This window comes from Fusarium proliferatum, assembly GCF_900067095.1.
Source record: "Fusarium proliferatum ET1 genome assembly, contig: FPRO_scaffold011, whole genome shotgun sequence".
Lineage (NCBI taxonomy): Eukaryota > Fungi > Ascomycota > Sordariomycetes > Hypocreales > Nectriaceae > Fusarium > Fusarium proliferatum.
The window spans coordinates 794,913-811,181 of NW_022194800.1; the positions used below are offsets into that span (position 1 = coordinate 794,913).

At 49.6% G+C, this 16,269-nt stretch overlaps 6 protein-coding genes across 6 annotated transcripts; 3 read left to right on the forward strand and 3 right to left on the reverse strand.

The window, feature by feature from the left end:
* Nucleotides 1–379: 379 nt before the first annotated feature.
* Nucleotides 380–1,397, forward strand: FPRO_08449 (uncharacterized protein; the record flags this gene model as incomplete). The annotated part of the gene is made up of 4 exons (XM_031222118.1): nucleotides 380–567; nucleotides 626–945; nucleotides 1,000–1,246; nucleotides 1,298–1,397. 4 exons carry the CDS (start codon nucleotides 380–382, stop codon nucleotides 1,395–1,397), a joined length of 855 nt encoding a protein of 284 aa, XP_031087609.1.
* Nucleotides 1,398–1,827: 430 nt separating this feature from the next.
* Nucleotides 1,828–4,008, reverse strand: FPRO_08450 (putative MTO1 protein; the record flags this gene model as incomplete). Its single annotated transcript, XM_031222119.1, has 3 exons — nucleotides 1,828–3,513; nucleotides 3,574–3,838; nucleotides 3,914–4,008. 3 exons carry the CDS (start codon nucleotides 4,006–4,008, stop codon nucleotides 1,828–1,830), a joined length of 2,046 nt encoding a protein of 681 aa, XP_031087610.1.
* Nucleotides 4,009–4,279: 271 nt separating this feature from the next.
* On the reverse strand, nucleotides 4,280–6,066 carry FPRO_08451 (putative vacuolar protein sorting protein VpsB; the record flags this gene model as incomplete). The annotated part of the gene is made up of 2 exons (XM_031222120.1): nucleotides 4,280–4,885; nucleotides 4,939–6,066. The coding sequence occupies 2 exons, from the start codon at nucleotides 6,064–6,066 to the stop codon at nucleotides 4,280–4,282; spliced, it is 1,734 nt and encodes a 577-aa protein (XP_031087611.1).
* A 444-nt stretch (nucleotides 6,067–6,510) lies between these two features.
* FPRO_08452 (putative maintaining mitochondrial morphology protein mmm1) lies at nucleotides 6,511–7,832 on the forward strand (the record flags this gene model as incomplete). Its single annotated transcript, XM_031222121.1, has 2 exons — nucleotides 6,511–6,548; nucleotides 6,614–7,832. 2 exons carry the CDS (start codon nucleotides 6,511–6,513, stop codon nucleotides 7,830–7,832), a joined length of 1,257 nt encoding a protein of 418 aa, XP_031087612.1.
* A 304-nt stretch (nucleotides 7,833–8,136) lies between these two features.
* On the reverse strand, nucleotides 8,137–9,287 carry FPRO_08453 (uncharacterized protein; the record flags this gene model as incomplete). Its single annotated transcript, XM_031222122.1, has 3 exons — nucleotides 8,137–8,616; nucleotides 8,761–9,141; nucleotides 9,234–9,287. 3 exons carry the CDS (start codon nucleotides 9,285–9,287, stop codon nucleotides 8,137–8,139), a joined length of 915 nt encoding a protein of 304 aa, XP_031087613.1.
* A 3,653-nt stretch (nucleotides 9,288–12,940) lies between these two features.
* Nucleotides 12,941–15,599, forward strand: FPRO_08454 (uncharacterized protein; the record flags this gene model as incomplete). The annotated part of the gene is made up of 3 exons (XM_031222123.1): nucleotides 12,941–14,817; nucleotides 14,872–15,296; nucleotides 15,346–15,599. 3 exons carry the CDS (start codon nucleotides 12,941–12,943, stop codon nucleotides 15,597–15,599), a joined length of 2,556 nt encoding a protein of 851 aa, XP_031087614.1.
* Between the last annotated feature and the right edge of the window lie 670 nt (nucleotides 15,600–16,269).

The following is a 16,269-nucleotide window of genomic DNA, read 5'->3' on the forward strand; positions in this document are numbered from 1 at the left end:
CAATGATACCGGCTTCGTTACCAACAGGGTTTGAGACAAACTCAAAAACAAGAGGGCCTTGGGATAGTAGCAGACGCTTTAAATATTCATGATATATGATGGTCTGAAATTCATAAAGTCGAATGAATAGATAATTGAGAGTATGAGACTCAACTATATATCATGAGACTCAAGATCGCGAAGTTGGTGGCATCTCGATATTGCCAAATCGTGACATGAGATAAGCGGGGTCCGGGGTTCTAAACGGGGTTTCCCAACTTTGCTCCAACTGCATCGCCAGAATAACCAAGCAAGATTATACCTTCCCGGGAGCAATTGAGCGACTGACGAGAGGGTTTGGGCAGCGCCCGTTTTCGAAAAGGACAAGACAAGCGCAGAGATGAGTCTCTCCGCCAGATTGGCTTGGCGGGCGACGACGAGGTGTACCGCGAGGTCAATACCTGCTCTCGTGAGGTCCGCGCCCAGACCCACGATAGCATCAACCCCACGGTGTCTCTTCTTCACAAAGGCCCAGTCATGGTCGGATCACAAGCCCCAACAGAAAAAGCCAGAGGAGAATCCTACCGGGTGAGTACAGGGTCCAGCTGTACCGATTGACTGCATTGTACTGACCCATTGTACATAGGACTCAACCTGTACACGATAACGATACCAAGCCCTCACGCCCCGCTGCCGTCCTGCACGAAGACATTTACACGCTGCCCAACATATTAACCTTCACACGTCTCGTCGCTGCCCCGGTCATTGGATACCTCGTTCTTCACGATCAGCACGCATGGGCAGTTGGCCTCTTTGCCTATGCCGGTGTAACAGATCTCCTCGATGGATGGATTGCGCGTCGCTGGGACAGCAAGACAGTCGTGGGCACAGTCATTGATCCAATGGCAGATAAAACTCTCATGACGATCCTGACCATTTGTCTGGCAGCCAAGGGCGCATTGCCGAGTGCGTGCATGCTCCCTGTTGACCCGTGATAACTCAAAAGCTAATGTGTAAAAGTTTGGTGCGCTGGCATCATCCTGGGTCGTGATGTCGGCCTCGCTATTTCTGCAATTTACTACCGATGGATTTCTCTCCCTCCACCAAAGACATTTGCCCGCTATTGGGACTTTTCACTTCCATCAGCTGAAGTTCGCCCCACGACTATTAGCAAGTACAACACCTTCTTGCAACTTGCGCTCGTCGGAGTCACGACTGCTGCGCCCCTTTTGAGCACCGACTTGTCATCTGCCCTGACAGTCATGCAGTAAGTTATACCATACTGGCTTTCCATAACTCTCATTCTAAATGTACCCAGATACGTCGTTGCTGCTACCACCATTTGGAGTGGTGCAAGCTACATCTACACAAAGGATGCAGTAAAAATCCTTAATAAGCAGAACTCTAAAAGAGATTGATTTGACATCGCCGTTCAAAGTCTATCAAGCTGCAGACCACGATAGTAACAGAAAAGGCCACAAATTTGGCTTCACCTAACGCGGCCCGAGCCTAGGGTCATACAGAAAGCAGGAAACGCAAGGTTTGAACGAAAAGACAAAATTCGAACAAGACAAAGTTCAGCAAGGCTCCAACAGAACTTTGAGCTTGAGCTTGAGCTAGAACATCCTGCATATACCCCCTTGATGTACAACACTAGCGTCGATGATGATAGAACAAATCTTAAACTGCATATTCGAACTTTCAGTCTCGAATTCTCAATTAGACGATAATGCTGAGAGTGTGGCAGAAATCTTTGACTTTTAAAAGATCTATTTAAAACCTCTCTTGTTCCCCCCCAGATACCTTATTCAATGAAACGCCAGTTATATGCGATTGATCCCAATTAACCTATACACTACCTCGATTCTTATTCGTCCTTTCTGTCTTGCGCCCACGTGAAGCATCATTCTCCAACAAGTATGCTTCAGGCCTTCGACGAACGTGAGCGAGCAAACGTAAACTGCCCGACGGAGTCACGCCTTCGACATGCCTCGCCTGTGCGAGGTTCTCTGGCTTCGCTGCCTTGAGTGCCTCCTTCTCTGACATTGCAAGCCCAGGGATATTGTCATAGTTGAGATCGAGAGGTATCTTGACGCGCTCATCGTTTGTTAGCTGCTTGCGCTCTGACTCGGCGATTTTGATGTACGGGGCATAAAAGGACTCGATTTCAACACGTCGGCGTACGCGAGGCGGAAAGTCCATTACGCCTGGGATGACTGGTGCAAGCCGATCGACGTCGACACGTGTTTCAGGGTTTGAGAGACGGAGGACATTTATACCATCGCGACGCTGAGTGTTGCGCTTCATATGGTACCCCTTCTCGATCCACTGTAGGGGGCTCAATGACACCGACTGTAAGAGTTTGGTAAGGTCATCAATCTGCTGTCTCTCATCACGGAAACGACTCCAGCGCTTCTCCGATATGACGCCCCACCCATAGCCCTTGGATGTCAGTCGAACATCAGCGTTGTCAGCACGTGATGCCATGCGGAATTCACTTCGAGAGGTAAACATCCGATAGGGTTCAGTGACACCTTTCGTGATAAGGTCATCCACCATGATGCCAATGTACCCATCCCCTCTTGAGAGAAAAACCTGTGGAAAGCCCTGAGACGAACGACCGGCGTTAATGCCCGCAAGGACACCTTGGCCAGCAGCCTCCTCATACCCAGTTGTGCCATTAATTTGACCAGCCAAGTAGAGACCGCTGATGGCTTTTGTCTCGAGGGTCGACTTCAGACCACGTGGATCGATGTAGTCATATTCAACACCGTACCCGGGCTGAAGCATTTTTGAGTTCTCGAGACCTGGGATTGTGCGCAAGACCTCCTCCTGCGCCTCAGCAGGAATTGTCATGGACAGGCCATTGGGGTAGATGACAGGGCTGTCCAAACCTTCGGGCTCGAGCCAAACTATGTGTCGTTCCTTGTCGGCGAAGCGAATGACTTTTGACTCGAGAGAGGGGCAGTAGCGTGGGCCTTTGACTGTCTCTCGAATGTGTATGGTCTTATCAAGGTTTTCACGTACTATCCGGTGAGTATCCTCCGTCGTGTACGTAACACTGCAAGTCATCTGCTCCTGAATGGCCACAGTTTCGTTGAGGTAACTGAATGGTGTTGGTGGGTCATCGCCATACTGCTTCTCCAGCACATCATAGTTTATGCTCGCTGCGTCGATTCGGGGGGGTGTGCCAGTCTTGAGGCGTCCCAGCTCGAAGCCCGCATCACGCAGTGACTTGCTCAGCCCGAATGTCGCCGCCTCACCGAGTCGACCAGCTGGATATGCCGTCAGCCCGATGTGTATTTCGCCTCCGAGAAATGTCCCTGTGGCTATGATGACCTTTTTTGTTGGGAGAGTTTGACCGGACTCCAGGCGCACGCCGGCAATGCGACTTGACGCGCCTTCGAACAATTCCTGAGGCTCAGTGACGATATCGGACACGCTGTCGAGTACGATCGACAGATTGGGATACGAAGAGAGTTCGGCCTTCATGTGTTTCTTGTAGAGTTCTCGGTCGATTTGAGCGCGGGGTCCCTGTCGCCGGGTTCATTAGTCACTGATTATTCCAACAACGATTCCCAAGAGTCGACGAACCCAGACAGCAGCGCCTTTTCGCCGATTCAGAGTATGAAACTGTACACCTGATTTGTCTATAATTCTCCCCGCCAATCCATCGAGCGCATCGATCTCTCGGATTATCGTGCCCTTGCCGATGCCGCCGAAACTCGGGTTACAGGAACACGTTCCCAAGTTGTCGATTTTCGGCGTTACCAAGGCTGTTCTTGCGCCAGATCGTGCAGCAGCAGCACATGCTTCAGCGCCCGCATGACCGCCTCCGATTACGACGACATCGTAAGGTCTAGAGCGGGGTGTCAGTGATGGTTTGCGATGCGATGGGTGTCATGACGACGAGATATTGTTTGCTGAGACGTACTGTAAATCACCGGAAACACTCGCAAGGTACCGCCGTCTCGTAATTGTCCATTGATGCCGTAGTGCGGCTGCCCTAGGTCTTAGTAGCGCACGCATTTCATGTTGTTGTCGTCGTAAAATTTGCCCTCATGACGGGATCAAGCTCCAAATTTTGGGTGTTGGCACCAGAAAGTACGGGTTTAGTCAAGGCATTTCATCCAATCAGGTTACAAATTGGCGTTCCCTCACCCACATCAGTACTTCATCATGATACATCCTTGCAACAGACAGGAAGTTTAGGTACAATTCACTGGTAGATCTGTAATTGATCTAAAATGGCTCAAAATAGTCGCTGCAATTGATACTATCTCTCATGTGACTGTAATCTCTACCTCCTACCACGGCTCTCTGGCCATGAACTGACAGCATCATCCACCTCTTCCAAGAATGTCGCCGAGTTGTGAATTGTTGTCCCTCCTAAAACTACTCTGACGCCCGGACTCGACGCGTTCAATTCCGCAATCATCTTGGCTTCCTCATAAGTCGCACCCCCGACGATGAATACTATTATATCCTGAGGTTTGTCCTTGGTCGTGCCACCACCTTCGACGAAGGGGTATTGCTGATCCTTGAGTCGCCCTTTGATCAAGTTCTGGAGGGTAGTCTCCAACAATGGGCTGTGTTGTGTATAGACGTTTTCTACTCCCTTCAGGCCCTTGAAGCGGCTGCCAGTACCGGAGAAAATGCCGGCCGATTCGAAGATTTCTGAAATTCCGCCCTGAGACTGTGACGCTTGAAGGGAGTTGTGATACGCCGTCACCTTGCTGACCAGATCCGCCTCTCGCGGAGATACGTTTCCGGCAGCGACAAGGAGGTCCTGAAGCATGGGCAAAGTGTTGGAAGGATGCTTATGATAGCGGAGAGCATACAAAGCCACAAGGCCAACCTTACTTTCTGGTGTGACGTTCGGTGATTGAATGAGTCGCTGAATATTCTATGAATTGTATTAGCTCATGCCCAAGGTTCATACAAGAGGACAAGTAATACCTTTACGTCAGTCCCGTGGTTGTCGTTGCAAGCCAGACTTTGTTCCAGCTCACTAACCTCTAGGAGGTTATCGGCAGCCACACGCCTGCTAAGTTCTGATACCAGGGTAACATGTTTGCTGACATTGCCGGAGAGTTTTCTGAATTCTGGATATTCTTCAATAAATCGCTTCATATCCGATATTGACTCGATGTTCTCATTGTTCTTGGTTTTCGACTGGAATTGGCCAACGTATTCCTTGATGTTGCCTCCAAGGTCGCCAAAGTTCAGAAACATGTTCTTTTTGAAGAATGGGTCCTGGTCCTGTGATAGAACGATCTCCTTTTGCTCTGGGCTAATATCTGGAACATCGCTTAGATCGACACGCCCATTCTGAATACCCAAGAGATGGTGAACCATGGCCTGATATGTCCACTGTGTGAGCAGTGGCGTCACCGGATCTTCCCGGCGATCCAACACAAGCAGAATGGGAGGAGTATCAACTTTTCGGAAGTCAAACAGTGAATCCTCTTGGGTCATCAAGTACCGGACCTCTGACGCGAGCTTCTTCGCCAGGGGGCTTGTCTTCTGATATCTAATGAGAGGCTTTTTCTTGAGTGAGAGTAATACGGCAACCAAGCCCTCTGAGCATCGCTGTAAAGAGTCGGGATTCCATGTATCAGGACTCCCTGCCCAAATTCTCTGTTGCGGAAGGGTAAAACTGAAAGAAAAGAGATCAGGGTTGATGACATTGTAATCAGCAAAGTGCTCTTGGACCAGTTTGACCACCTCGTGGTCATCAGCCTCAGCCAAGCGTTCCAAGGACGACTTCTTGACAACATTTGTGAAGTACAAGTGATACTCGCCATATTTGGGATCACGAAGCTCATCTATGAGTAGCTGAATTGATTCCGGCGATGGCCGCACAAATGATAGACATCGTAGGTGTCGCATCTTCTCACGCGCAGCATTGTCCAAACGGTCGATGAGATAGACCTCATGGTTGAGAAGAGAAGACTGTGTGACCGCAGTCGAGACGATAGAGACTGTTTCTCTATCGAGTAAGAGAATTTTCATCTTGGCGGACGACGTATCGCTCGTCGTAACCACCTTATTGATGTACCCTGATACTGCTTGGGCGACGTCCATATTGATGGCTGGGGCTCACCGGCGCCGCGTAACGTATTATTCCCGGGCTGCTATATGAGGTCTTTATGAGTGTACGTGTCATGCAGTGAGAGACACCAGGTATTCCAGTAGTATTCAGGGCCGCGATTCAGAGAACTTCTTGTTGTTAATGATTGATGTTGTGAACAGGGAGACCTCTAAGATGCCACTGCCACTGTAGTCTATGTGTTGTAGGTGAGCGCCCCACAGCCTTGGAAGTCTGGCCTGGATGCCTTACATAATACAAGAGCTATCCGCGCTACCAGCCTCAACCTTCATCATGGTAGCTCTTCGTGACATCAATGAGATCATTGCCCACAAGAGCTGAAATGGTATCCATGTCTTCTTAACCATCTAAGCTTGGAGCTTCCAGTATAAACAGAGCGCAGTGGCTTTGAGTAGCATCTAACACCTTATTCTGCTACCATGGAAGCAGATACTTGTCCCCGGCTGATAGAGCCGACGTAAGTGAATCAAAGAACCCTGCATCATGAGAAGTCCTTACCAAAGCTGACTGATGCTCTGATAGTCTATCCTTTACGCAAGGCCTCATAGTCGGACAGCTCTCCGTGGTTCTGGTATTGGCCGCATTCATCAAATTCTTCATCTTCGGCGATCCTCCTTCAGCAGACGTCACAGCTTCGCTACGAGCTACTGAGAGACGGTCAAGAACTCTTGCTCACAAGCGCTCATTACTAAGTGTCAGGAGCCCGGCAAACCGTGGAGATAGATCTCAAGACAGATCTCTTAGCCGTAAGAAGTCCACTGTCCTCAGGAACCCTCCAACACTCACCATTGGATCGATCCTGAGTAAAGCGTACTACAATGTCGACAGCCATCAGCCCGAAAGTCTCGATTGGTTCAATGTTCTTATTGCGCAAACGATTGCTCAGTTTCGAAGTGATGCTCAGCATGACGATGCCATTCTTGATTCACTTACTAAGGCATTGAATGGAGATTCAAGGCCGGATTTCATTGACGAGATTCGGGTTACCGAGTTGAGTCTGGGAGAAGACTTTCCGATCCTGAGCAATTGCCGTATTATCCCTGTCGATGAAGATGGAGTGAGCCTTGCTCCTGGAAAGAAGTTCGATCCGGCAACGGCAGCGAGAGATGGCTTACGTCTCCAGGCGCGTATGGACGTCGATCTGAGCGACATGCTTACTCTGGCCGTGAGGACAAAACTTATCCTTAACTATCCAAAGAAGCTATCTGCGGTTCTACCCGTGGAACTCGCTGTTTCTGTGATCAGATTCAGTGGCACCCTTTCCATCTCCTTCATTCCCAGCAACCCCTCTCAATCGACACCCACGAGGATGATCTTCAATTTCCTGGACGACTACAGACTGGATTTTGAGATTCGGAGCCTTCTCGGTAGTCGCTCCAAACTGCACAACGTACCCAAGATTGCTCAACTTGTCGAAGCTCGCCTTCACCGTTGGTTTGATGAGCGAGCTGTTGAGCCTCGATTCCAGGAAATTGCCCTTCCAAGTCTCTGGCCGAGAAAGAAGAACACAAGAGGTCCCGAGGATGCTTCAACTGAGAGAAGCGAATCTATCGGTCGATCACGGGGTAATGATGCTGGCCGGGATCATCGAGAAGAGGTACGTGGGCGAGGAGGCGACGCAGAGATTAGAGACAGAGGAGCCGGAGGGACGGTTCGGCATCGACGAGGGACGAGAAGCAATGACAGCGATGACTTCTCGATGCCAGGGTCACTGCCTGATTTTCAGGTCGCGGCCTCATAATTAGATACCTACGTATAGTCAGGCTTTGTAAACGAAATAAAAGCTCTACTCATTCCATCCTGAAACAATTTTCGGTCCTCCCGGACTTTAGTAGACCAGATGACGATCTAATTCTGTTGGCTATTCCTTCACCTGACTACTATTTCCATGCACAGACAACGAGGCTACTGTTAGCCCCAGTGCTCATGTAGGTCATTTAGCTTGACATTTCATATGGGGCCGGAGCGTGGTCTGTGAGAGGACCATCTCATTTGTGCATACGATATTCAACAATTCGATTGCGAAATGCATGAATTAGATAATCTTAGAACTTGGCCAGCGCCATCGGTGTCTCGGTCAACAAGTACAAATTCTGCCACCAAGTAACTAAGCCGCCCACCAAAAGTACGTAATAAACCACAGTCCACATCTTTCTAGACGAGGCTACGGACGGATCACCCTCTGGCAGCCAGTGAGGATCAAGCTGGCCCCAAAGACGTGGGAGGCCCATGCAGTTGCAAAAGGTGTGCACGAGCACAACGGCCAGCAAGCTGCCAGTTCTTAGAAATAAGAAAGTGGCATATGCTCCGAACAAGGACGTGTACGACAGCTGGAGCAATGACCGTGCGATAGCCACAGGGAGAGGAGTCCGTGGGTGAGTGACACGGAACTCATAAAAGTGATGAAGGTGAGCCAGGCCGAAGATGAGCGGCGACATGAAGATAGTGCCGGCCAGGCTGGCTCCAGAACGGAGAAGCAGTGGGACACCAGCAGAGCGGAACAAGCATTCTTCGGTAATAGGACCCTTCAGAATAATTAGTCAACATGGATTGCGGAGCGGTGAGATGACGAGGAGGCTCAAGACGAGATGACTGTGGGGATAAGAGATTGACAAGGGGGAATATGAAGGAATCGACAGCGAGATCAAACAGTTTCAGGATGAACGTACCGCTACCATGTTTCTCCAGGTTGGCCAGTCAGTCCACAGATGCCTCAGAGGCTGAAGACGAAGCCATTGATGAGCCGCGCCATCGATGACGAGAGACTCATACAAGGGCCCTGCAAACAGCAGGGCCGTGAGCCAAAGCGCACGCACAGCATCGACGAACCCTGGTGGCCAGTAGCCCATGAAATGCAAGGGCTTCTCAACGGCAATTGCACCGTGAGATGAGAGCAGGTACAGCGTCACGAGGGAGCATGCTGCCGTTGAGAGTGAGACGACAAAGATGCGTGCGCGGATAGCCTCAGGGGCATCTCTGGAGCGAGTGGGCGAAGGCCTTGTCGCGGCTGAGAAGTAGAGAGGGATGACGTAGACGAGACAATAGACAACCTTTGGATACGTATGTTAGCAAATCTCGATGAACTCATGACACGAGGCTGAGTATGAGTTTTATGGAGGTTGTGATGTGATGTGAGGCTCACCAGCAAGGCTACGGCTTGAGGCGGTGCGAACCCCGCAGAGCTCAAGATAGACATGGCAACGATGTCAGAATCGATGGTTCGAGTTTGGGAAAGGATACGAATGCGAATTATCTCACTCGCAAGGGTGAAGAGGTGAGGAAGTCAAGAGCTAAAAAGACACTTGCGGGAATGTTCCATGGGGCAGAGCAAGATGGTGGCTCTTGTCAGAGAAAGAAAGAAGTCATTCGAGGAGTTAACCAAGTAAGACTGCTTTGCTGCTTAAGGAAATAAAAGCCGAAAAAAATGAAGCCCTCACCAGCCACAAACTGGGTAACTCCTATTGTTCAAAACCATTGTTTGTCCTTGTTGGTTGCGTCTTCAGTTTCGCTTACTCAGTAACAATCCAAGAATAGCTGTTTCTTTTACTGGTTGGCTTGGGCACTGAGAAACATCACAAAAACAGAAAAAATTGTGCTGGGCACTTCTCCTCCACAAGGCCTTGCTCGCCTTCATTTTACTCTGTATATCGCTTCATGGGTCGCATGCACTATTACATGCGGTGAGCTGCACGGCACAAGAGTTATTGAACGAAGCGAAATGATGTGGAGATGGTATAAAACATCTCATAACCTTAGAACAAGACACAAATGCAGGGTCAGAACTAGCTCAAACGAACAGACTAAAATGCTGGAGCAATGTTATTTGCTGTGAAAATACAAAATATTCATCGACACTCGTGCATGACTAGAATGCATCAAAGTCTTGAATATCTCGGCCAGTTAAACCTGACTTTTTCCCATGCTCAGCCACGCTCTGGGTAGACACTCCAGGATATATCCCTTTTGTTTGCAGGGCAATGTCATGAATCAAGAGGACCCCCAATGAGCAACGGTACCTGCATTAGCTAGGTCCAGCGGTACTTGGATGCCAAAAACAGAGGAGAGGCGGTGATGGCTCTGGTTGGATCCCCAAGAACGGATGATCGTCTGAAGACGCGATGATCAGAGCTAACATCTACCCGTACCGACTACGAGTGAGCCGGTGACATTGCAGAGGCACATGGAAAAGGAGATGAACCTGCTTTCGCTATCGCAGAAGGGGTCATGGTGAGACCATGGTAACGTTGGCAGTCTCAACTTTTGTTCTCCTTGGACGATAAGAGAAGGTGAAAATGATGAGTATCTCGAAAGTTGACTGCAGTTGTTCGGAAGAGCAACCTCATGCGACCCTCCGAAACTTCAGGAGCCAGTGGCTTCAACCCCTTGTCCCGGAACAGATCGAAGCGGCTCAAAAAGCCCATGTAAGCCGAATGCTAAAGATAACATACATGCACGCGATTCAATAAGCAGACAACGCGAGTTTGACACGTTGAAAAAGGCACATGTGAGATTGCGCGCGCCAACAGCTCAAAGCTTAAAAGGATGTCTGGTTATATTACCGACTGTCTTTGAGGAATGGCTTTCGCTGCCCGAAACGCACGAGTCAAAGAGTTCCGTAGACCTCAAGGCGACCAAGTGGAGAGAACTTGCATGTTTTGACCTTTCTGCGGGTCTTGGTTTCGAGAAGCGCTGTTTCTCTGCTGGTAAACTGGAACTGGCCCAAAGACAGAGCTCCGATCCAGATGAAGGTACACCGACATACACTCAGCTTGTTAGACGAGGGATGTATCTTGCCAGCTCAGAGCAAGTGGAACACTTTAGGTAAAACAAGCGCCTGGAAGAAAACATCATAGGCCGCCGGAATAGTGGCCTTCAAGGACAGCTGTACTTGAGTAACTGCGGTTTTCAGGCGGCACGCTTGATTCCTCCAGAATTTTTATCGGATTGAATGGCTGATGAGAGCCGAACCCGTCCATCAATTCCCAATCGTCTCATATGGAATCTGTACGGAGTACGTGCTTCATCCTATCCAGGATAAACACCACTGATGGCCTGCCACCTGGCAGAGGTGGTCCAGTAATTTCTCCAGGCCATGTCTCTTCCGCAGTGGAGGAGAAAAAGCTGAAGATACTGATCCTAAGCGACAGAAAGCTTGATGTAGATTCATCGTAAGTTAAGGAAACTCCTTGAAGAGTTAATTTTGGCATCTTGTGTCGAGGTACAAAGTTTCCCTGCTGCCCAAAAGCTTGCTCAAGGTATCCAAGTCCTGTCTTGCAGCAAGACAGATACCATTGGTATCTTACGATACAACATAGCCGGAGCTATTGCCAATTGGGCACACAGGAAGAGGCTCCCCGCAATAGCGTCGATAGTGCAGTCCAACCAGTTCCAGTTCACAGATCCGATCCACAACGGCACAACCCCAAGTGCAGTTCTAAAAGTTGAAGGTGTGTTGAGGAGGACAAATCAGAGCTCAGAATAGGTCCTGAAGACAAGTCTCGAGATTGCTCCTTATTCTCACAGATATGGTTCGTCCTTTTCTCTCTTGCTTGAATTATGCTCAAGTTGTGAAAACCTCTGTACATAGGTACTCACTCAACCTTGCTTCGTCAAAGTTGCGGTGTCGTTCCATGCCCTGTTCTTCTTTTTTTTCAGTCCTCAGCGTCAGTCAGAGCGCCCCTATCTCCCTCAGGTCTCCTAGCTTGACCAACAGCCCCTGTCCTCCAACGGTCCCATCGTCGCCGCGCCCCGTCTGCAGGGGCAACCCTGCTGCAGCGAAGGTAATATCCCAAGGCCGCTAGTTGCAGAATGGCGCTTGCAACCACTGGCTGATGTGGTTTTGCCCAGTACACGTCTATGATCCAATACCAATTGCTTGTGTCAAGAGCCTCTGTAAGGGTGAGAGGCTGTGAGGTCTGTGTGCTCGGGTCGTTCCATACCCTCGTTGTTCGTCTGGTCCTGGGCTTTTTAGTCATTATTACCACGAGAGTTAGGCTGTGTCTTGGACAAGGTAGTACTGTTGCTACTGTAAGACCAACAGAACGAGAAGCTGGAATACCCACAGTACAGCTTGTCCACCTTCCAAGGTTCAGGGCAGCCTCCAGGTCAAGTCGGTTTAGCAGGAAGCAGGCACGTAGGCCGCTGCTCCTGCCGCCGTTGGTCGCATGTGGAGGGACCGTTGCTTCCCTTTTAGCTTACTTACCCGCCGTCCCTTCCCCATGATCTTGTCTTTCTCTTTCCGCCTCTCGTTTCGTGCTTTTCCAACCAAACTACATACACTCGCTATAATCGGCCACTGGCCAGTCACTCATTCAAGCCTTTGATATTCAACACACTCTTTATCTGGACTCGTTAGTCGTTAATCGTTAATCGTTGTTCTTGTCTTGCTCTTCTTCTTTTGGTTTCTTTCAATTTTGGTAATTAATCCTTCAATTGCTATATCGAACGAGTCTTTTTTCCTCCCACGGCCGAAACACCAACGATCCACCGCGCGACAACTCGATCTACCCCGGCTCGTTTCGCATTGAATTGCTTGGTCTCTGCTTGGTCCTATTCCTTGGAACATTGGACGCTTCAATAATATCGTCGCTTTTATTTTGGTGGTTTTTAATATCTTTGCTATTGTCCGAGTCCCCCGGCCGTGGCCCTTGTGACGACCTCCGAGTTCATTGACCCACCTCCGGCCCCGACTGAGCTCGACTTCGCCAGCCCGATATTATTCAAGATCGAGATCGTGGACTCAATTGCATTGCATTGCCAATTTCGAGGGCAATCGCTTTTCTTTTGGAAGTTATTCTTGGTCTCCTGATGTCCTGGAAATCACGGTCATTATCGCCTTGTGCATAGAGCATGTCGGTCTCACCGTCGAGCTCTCTGCCGCGCAAGGCATTACATGAGCGTAGTAACTCTCAGAACAACTCTCAGAATAACCGTCTCGGAATTCGGGTCGTCCCTTACAGCCCTCCACGGGTTGCCTCAGATGGTACCGTCACATCAAAGACAATTACTTACGCTGATGCGAGTACCGAGACCGATTCAGAGCTTGCTCAGACACATGGTTCCCCGACACATTCCTCCGACTCTCAGTTTGAAACGCCATCACCATCCCTGCAGCGGGCCCGGACTCGAAGTACAGTGCTTTCTCCATCGCCATTAAAGCGCCCTACTCGATATCCATCCTCCGAATTTGACCAAAACCCTGCACCCTGGTTGCCCCATTATGATACCGATGGTGATGATCATACTTCTTATGCTTCACGCCCACCTTCCCGGGAACCCTCAACTTCACCAAGACCTCCTTCTCGCAAAAGGGTCATTAATGTTCACGCCGATAAGACCTTCTCCATACTTCCTCAAGATGCTTCTATGTCGTCAAGGGTCGAATCTCTCTGGTCTCTCCCCCCATCTTTCACCACCGGTAACACATCTTATGGTCGAGGATCAATGGGTACATACAGTGACGATCGCCAGAGCCGTCCAGCCTCGCCTATGACTCCTCTCACGGAACGAAACGCCAGTTCTCCAGTTATTTCACCTCGGCCTCGAGATCCGTCCACCCCGGACAACTCAAACTCATCTCCATGGAACTATCGTTTGTTTGGGGGTCTCCGTAAAGTACCTAAAACGCCTGACGTGAAGCAAAAACAGCCGCAGACTCAAGACGCTCCACCCGAGTTGCCTCTGCCTACGCTGCCAGAAGCTGATCTGCCTGATCATGAGGCTGGCCCTTCTTCTCAGTGGCTCACTCAAAAGACATCCTTTCAATCTTCGTTATCCGAACAAACCAGATCAACATATTCTGAGAGAACGAATGTGAAAACATACGGATTCAGCTCTCCCATGAACGTAGCAGACCTAAATAGTCTGCCACCCTCATCGATCCATTCCAATATTGAGCTACTCGGGGATCCTTCCTCAGCTGAGGCTTCTTTGCATATCAGCACTCGTCCACATACCGAGGACAGCAACGTTAACGTCGTAACATATGGTGGCCACTCAGCTTCTTCCTCTGTCGTCGCTGTTAGGAACCGCGTGAGACCTGAATTTTCGCAAGAAAGCTTGATTGTTCCCCCATTGCAACCAAGGAAAAGGAGATCCTCAGACAGCTTTGCTCTGGCCAAATCCCGCTCTCGTGAAACTTTACGATCCCGATCTGCATCAATTACCTCGTTATCGACCATCTTCACCCAAGAGGCTACTAGGGCCCTTTTTGTTGGACCCCCAACAATTTTGCAACACGCTGGTCCATCTTGGCCAGACCTTCAGAACCGACCTCAAGCACGCCCTCATCAATGGAGTGGACAGTTGTCAACAGTGATGTCAGAAAGCGAAGGAGGCAGTGAGCCTGCGTCTCGAGCCCTCTCACTCTCTTCCGTCCCAGGTCGACGTGGTAGTGGGGTTGGAAGCAGTCACAGCAAGCATGTGCTAAGTATGGCATCCTCACTTTTCGGTCTTGAGGAGCATATCGAAACCCCGTCCCACTCAAGAAGCAATTCACTCGAAGCTCCTGCAGCGACCTTCGCGCGAAGCATGCCTCGCGATCCAGCAACCGGTACTATTCGACTAGTTCGCGACCACGACGAGGATGGCGATGGTCTGGCTGATTTGGAAGTCTACCATCATCCCTCGTCTCGGTCGCGAATGGGAAGGTTTTTGTCAAGTTATTCTTCTGACCGGAGTCTGCGATCGACTGCTAGCTTCAATGCTGCTGTTCCTGCCTGGGCTAGGTGAGTAAACAAATAAAACCGGCCTGAGATTGTTGTCTAATTGATTGATTGCAGGGTCTACTATGGCAGTGGCGAGCGAAAGTGGCTGGCTGCCCAACCCTCTATGGAGTCCATGTACTCTGAATACAGCCAGAGTCAGCCTCCCGACGGTCAGCTCAGCCGATCGCCGAGTCAGGATGCCAATGCTCCCAACATACGCAACCCTCGACGCCGGCCTCGTGAAGCCTTACCTCCCCAACGTTCAAATACAGGCTCCATGGACATCAGCGCAGCTCCAGCTCACCCCGTGCTTGCTGTCGTGCGTAACATCAAGAAGCAAACCTCTAGCATCTGGTCACCTCACCTGGCTCGAGACCGACGCCCTGTTTCACAAAGCATTTGGCAACCTCCCGCCTCGCAATGGGAAGCACGCAGCGAACTGACTGGCCGACGCAACGCTCAAGTCACTATGTTTGTAGTGGGATTTGTTTTCCCATTAGGTAAGTGCCTGAAATTGAGCATCGAGACTCGGTTCTAACGGAGTTACAGCCTGGATGTTTGCCGCACTCATTCCTATTCAACGGAATAACCAGACAGAAGACATTGAACGGAACAACAGTACATCTGAGCTGGGCAAACGCAACGAAGCCTCAGCTCGGGCAAGCGGCGAAGAGGATGCCGTTTTCACGAGCGCAATTTGGTGGAGGAAGGTCAACCGAGGAATGTCCCTCATCGGTTTACTCATCCTCGGCGCCATCATCACACTCATCGTGGTCGGTGTTAAACAACGTTGGGGACATTGATACCACTTACCAAAAAAGATGATGATGACCCTGGGATCAGAAGGACAGTCCTGATTCCGAAACCTATCATGGAACTTGACGTCATCTCATCAATTTACGACGCATTACGAATTCTTTCCATTTTTGCTCAAACCAATTTGAACTTTGCAAAACTCACGATCTTTATGCACCTTGTCAAAAAGACCTTCAACGACCAACGATTTCTTCTTTCTGAGCGTACCTTTTTCAACGAGACACGATGTTTTGCCTTTACACTTTTCTGTCTCAATATTTCGACGACGTACGACTTTTTTTTCTTCCGGGGCTTCTCATGCAACTACACGCTCTACTGTTCTCTCGAACGTCTTGCAAGTTTGGCCTGAAAGCCTGTAATGGACCTTTGTATAATCAGGAATTGTGGATGATATATACACTTGTACAACTATGTTTGGATTTGGCAGCAATGCTGAGACGAGAAAAAAAGGCCGTCAGCATAGACACTCACTTCACGATACCATGTAATTAATCAGATTAAGGGACATAAACTGGACCTGCAAACCACTACAGATTATCCCAGACATAGATAGATTAATGAACTGATGTATAATCTGCTAAAGATATTGTATAGTTTTGCCAATGAATTCGCCATTACTCCGTATATGACAGAGAATCAGCTCTAAACTCTTTGTCT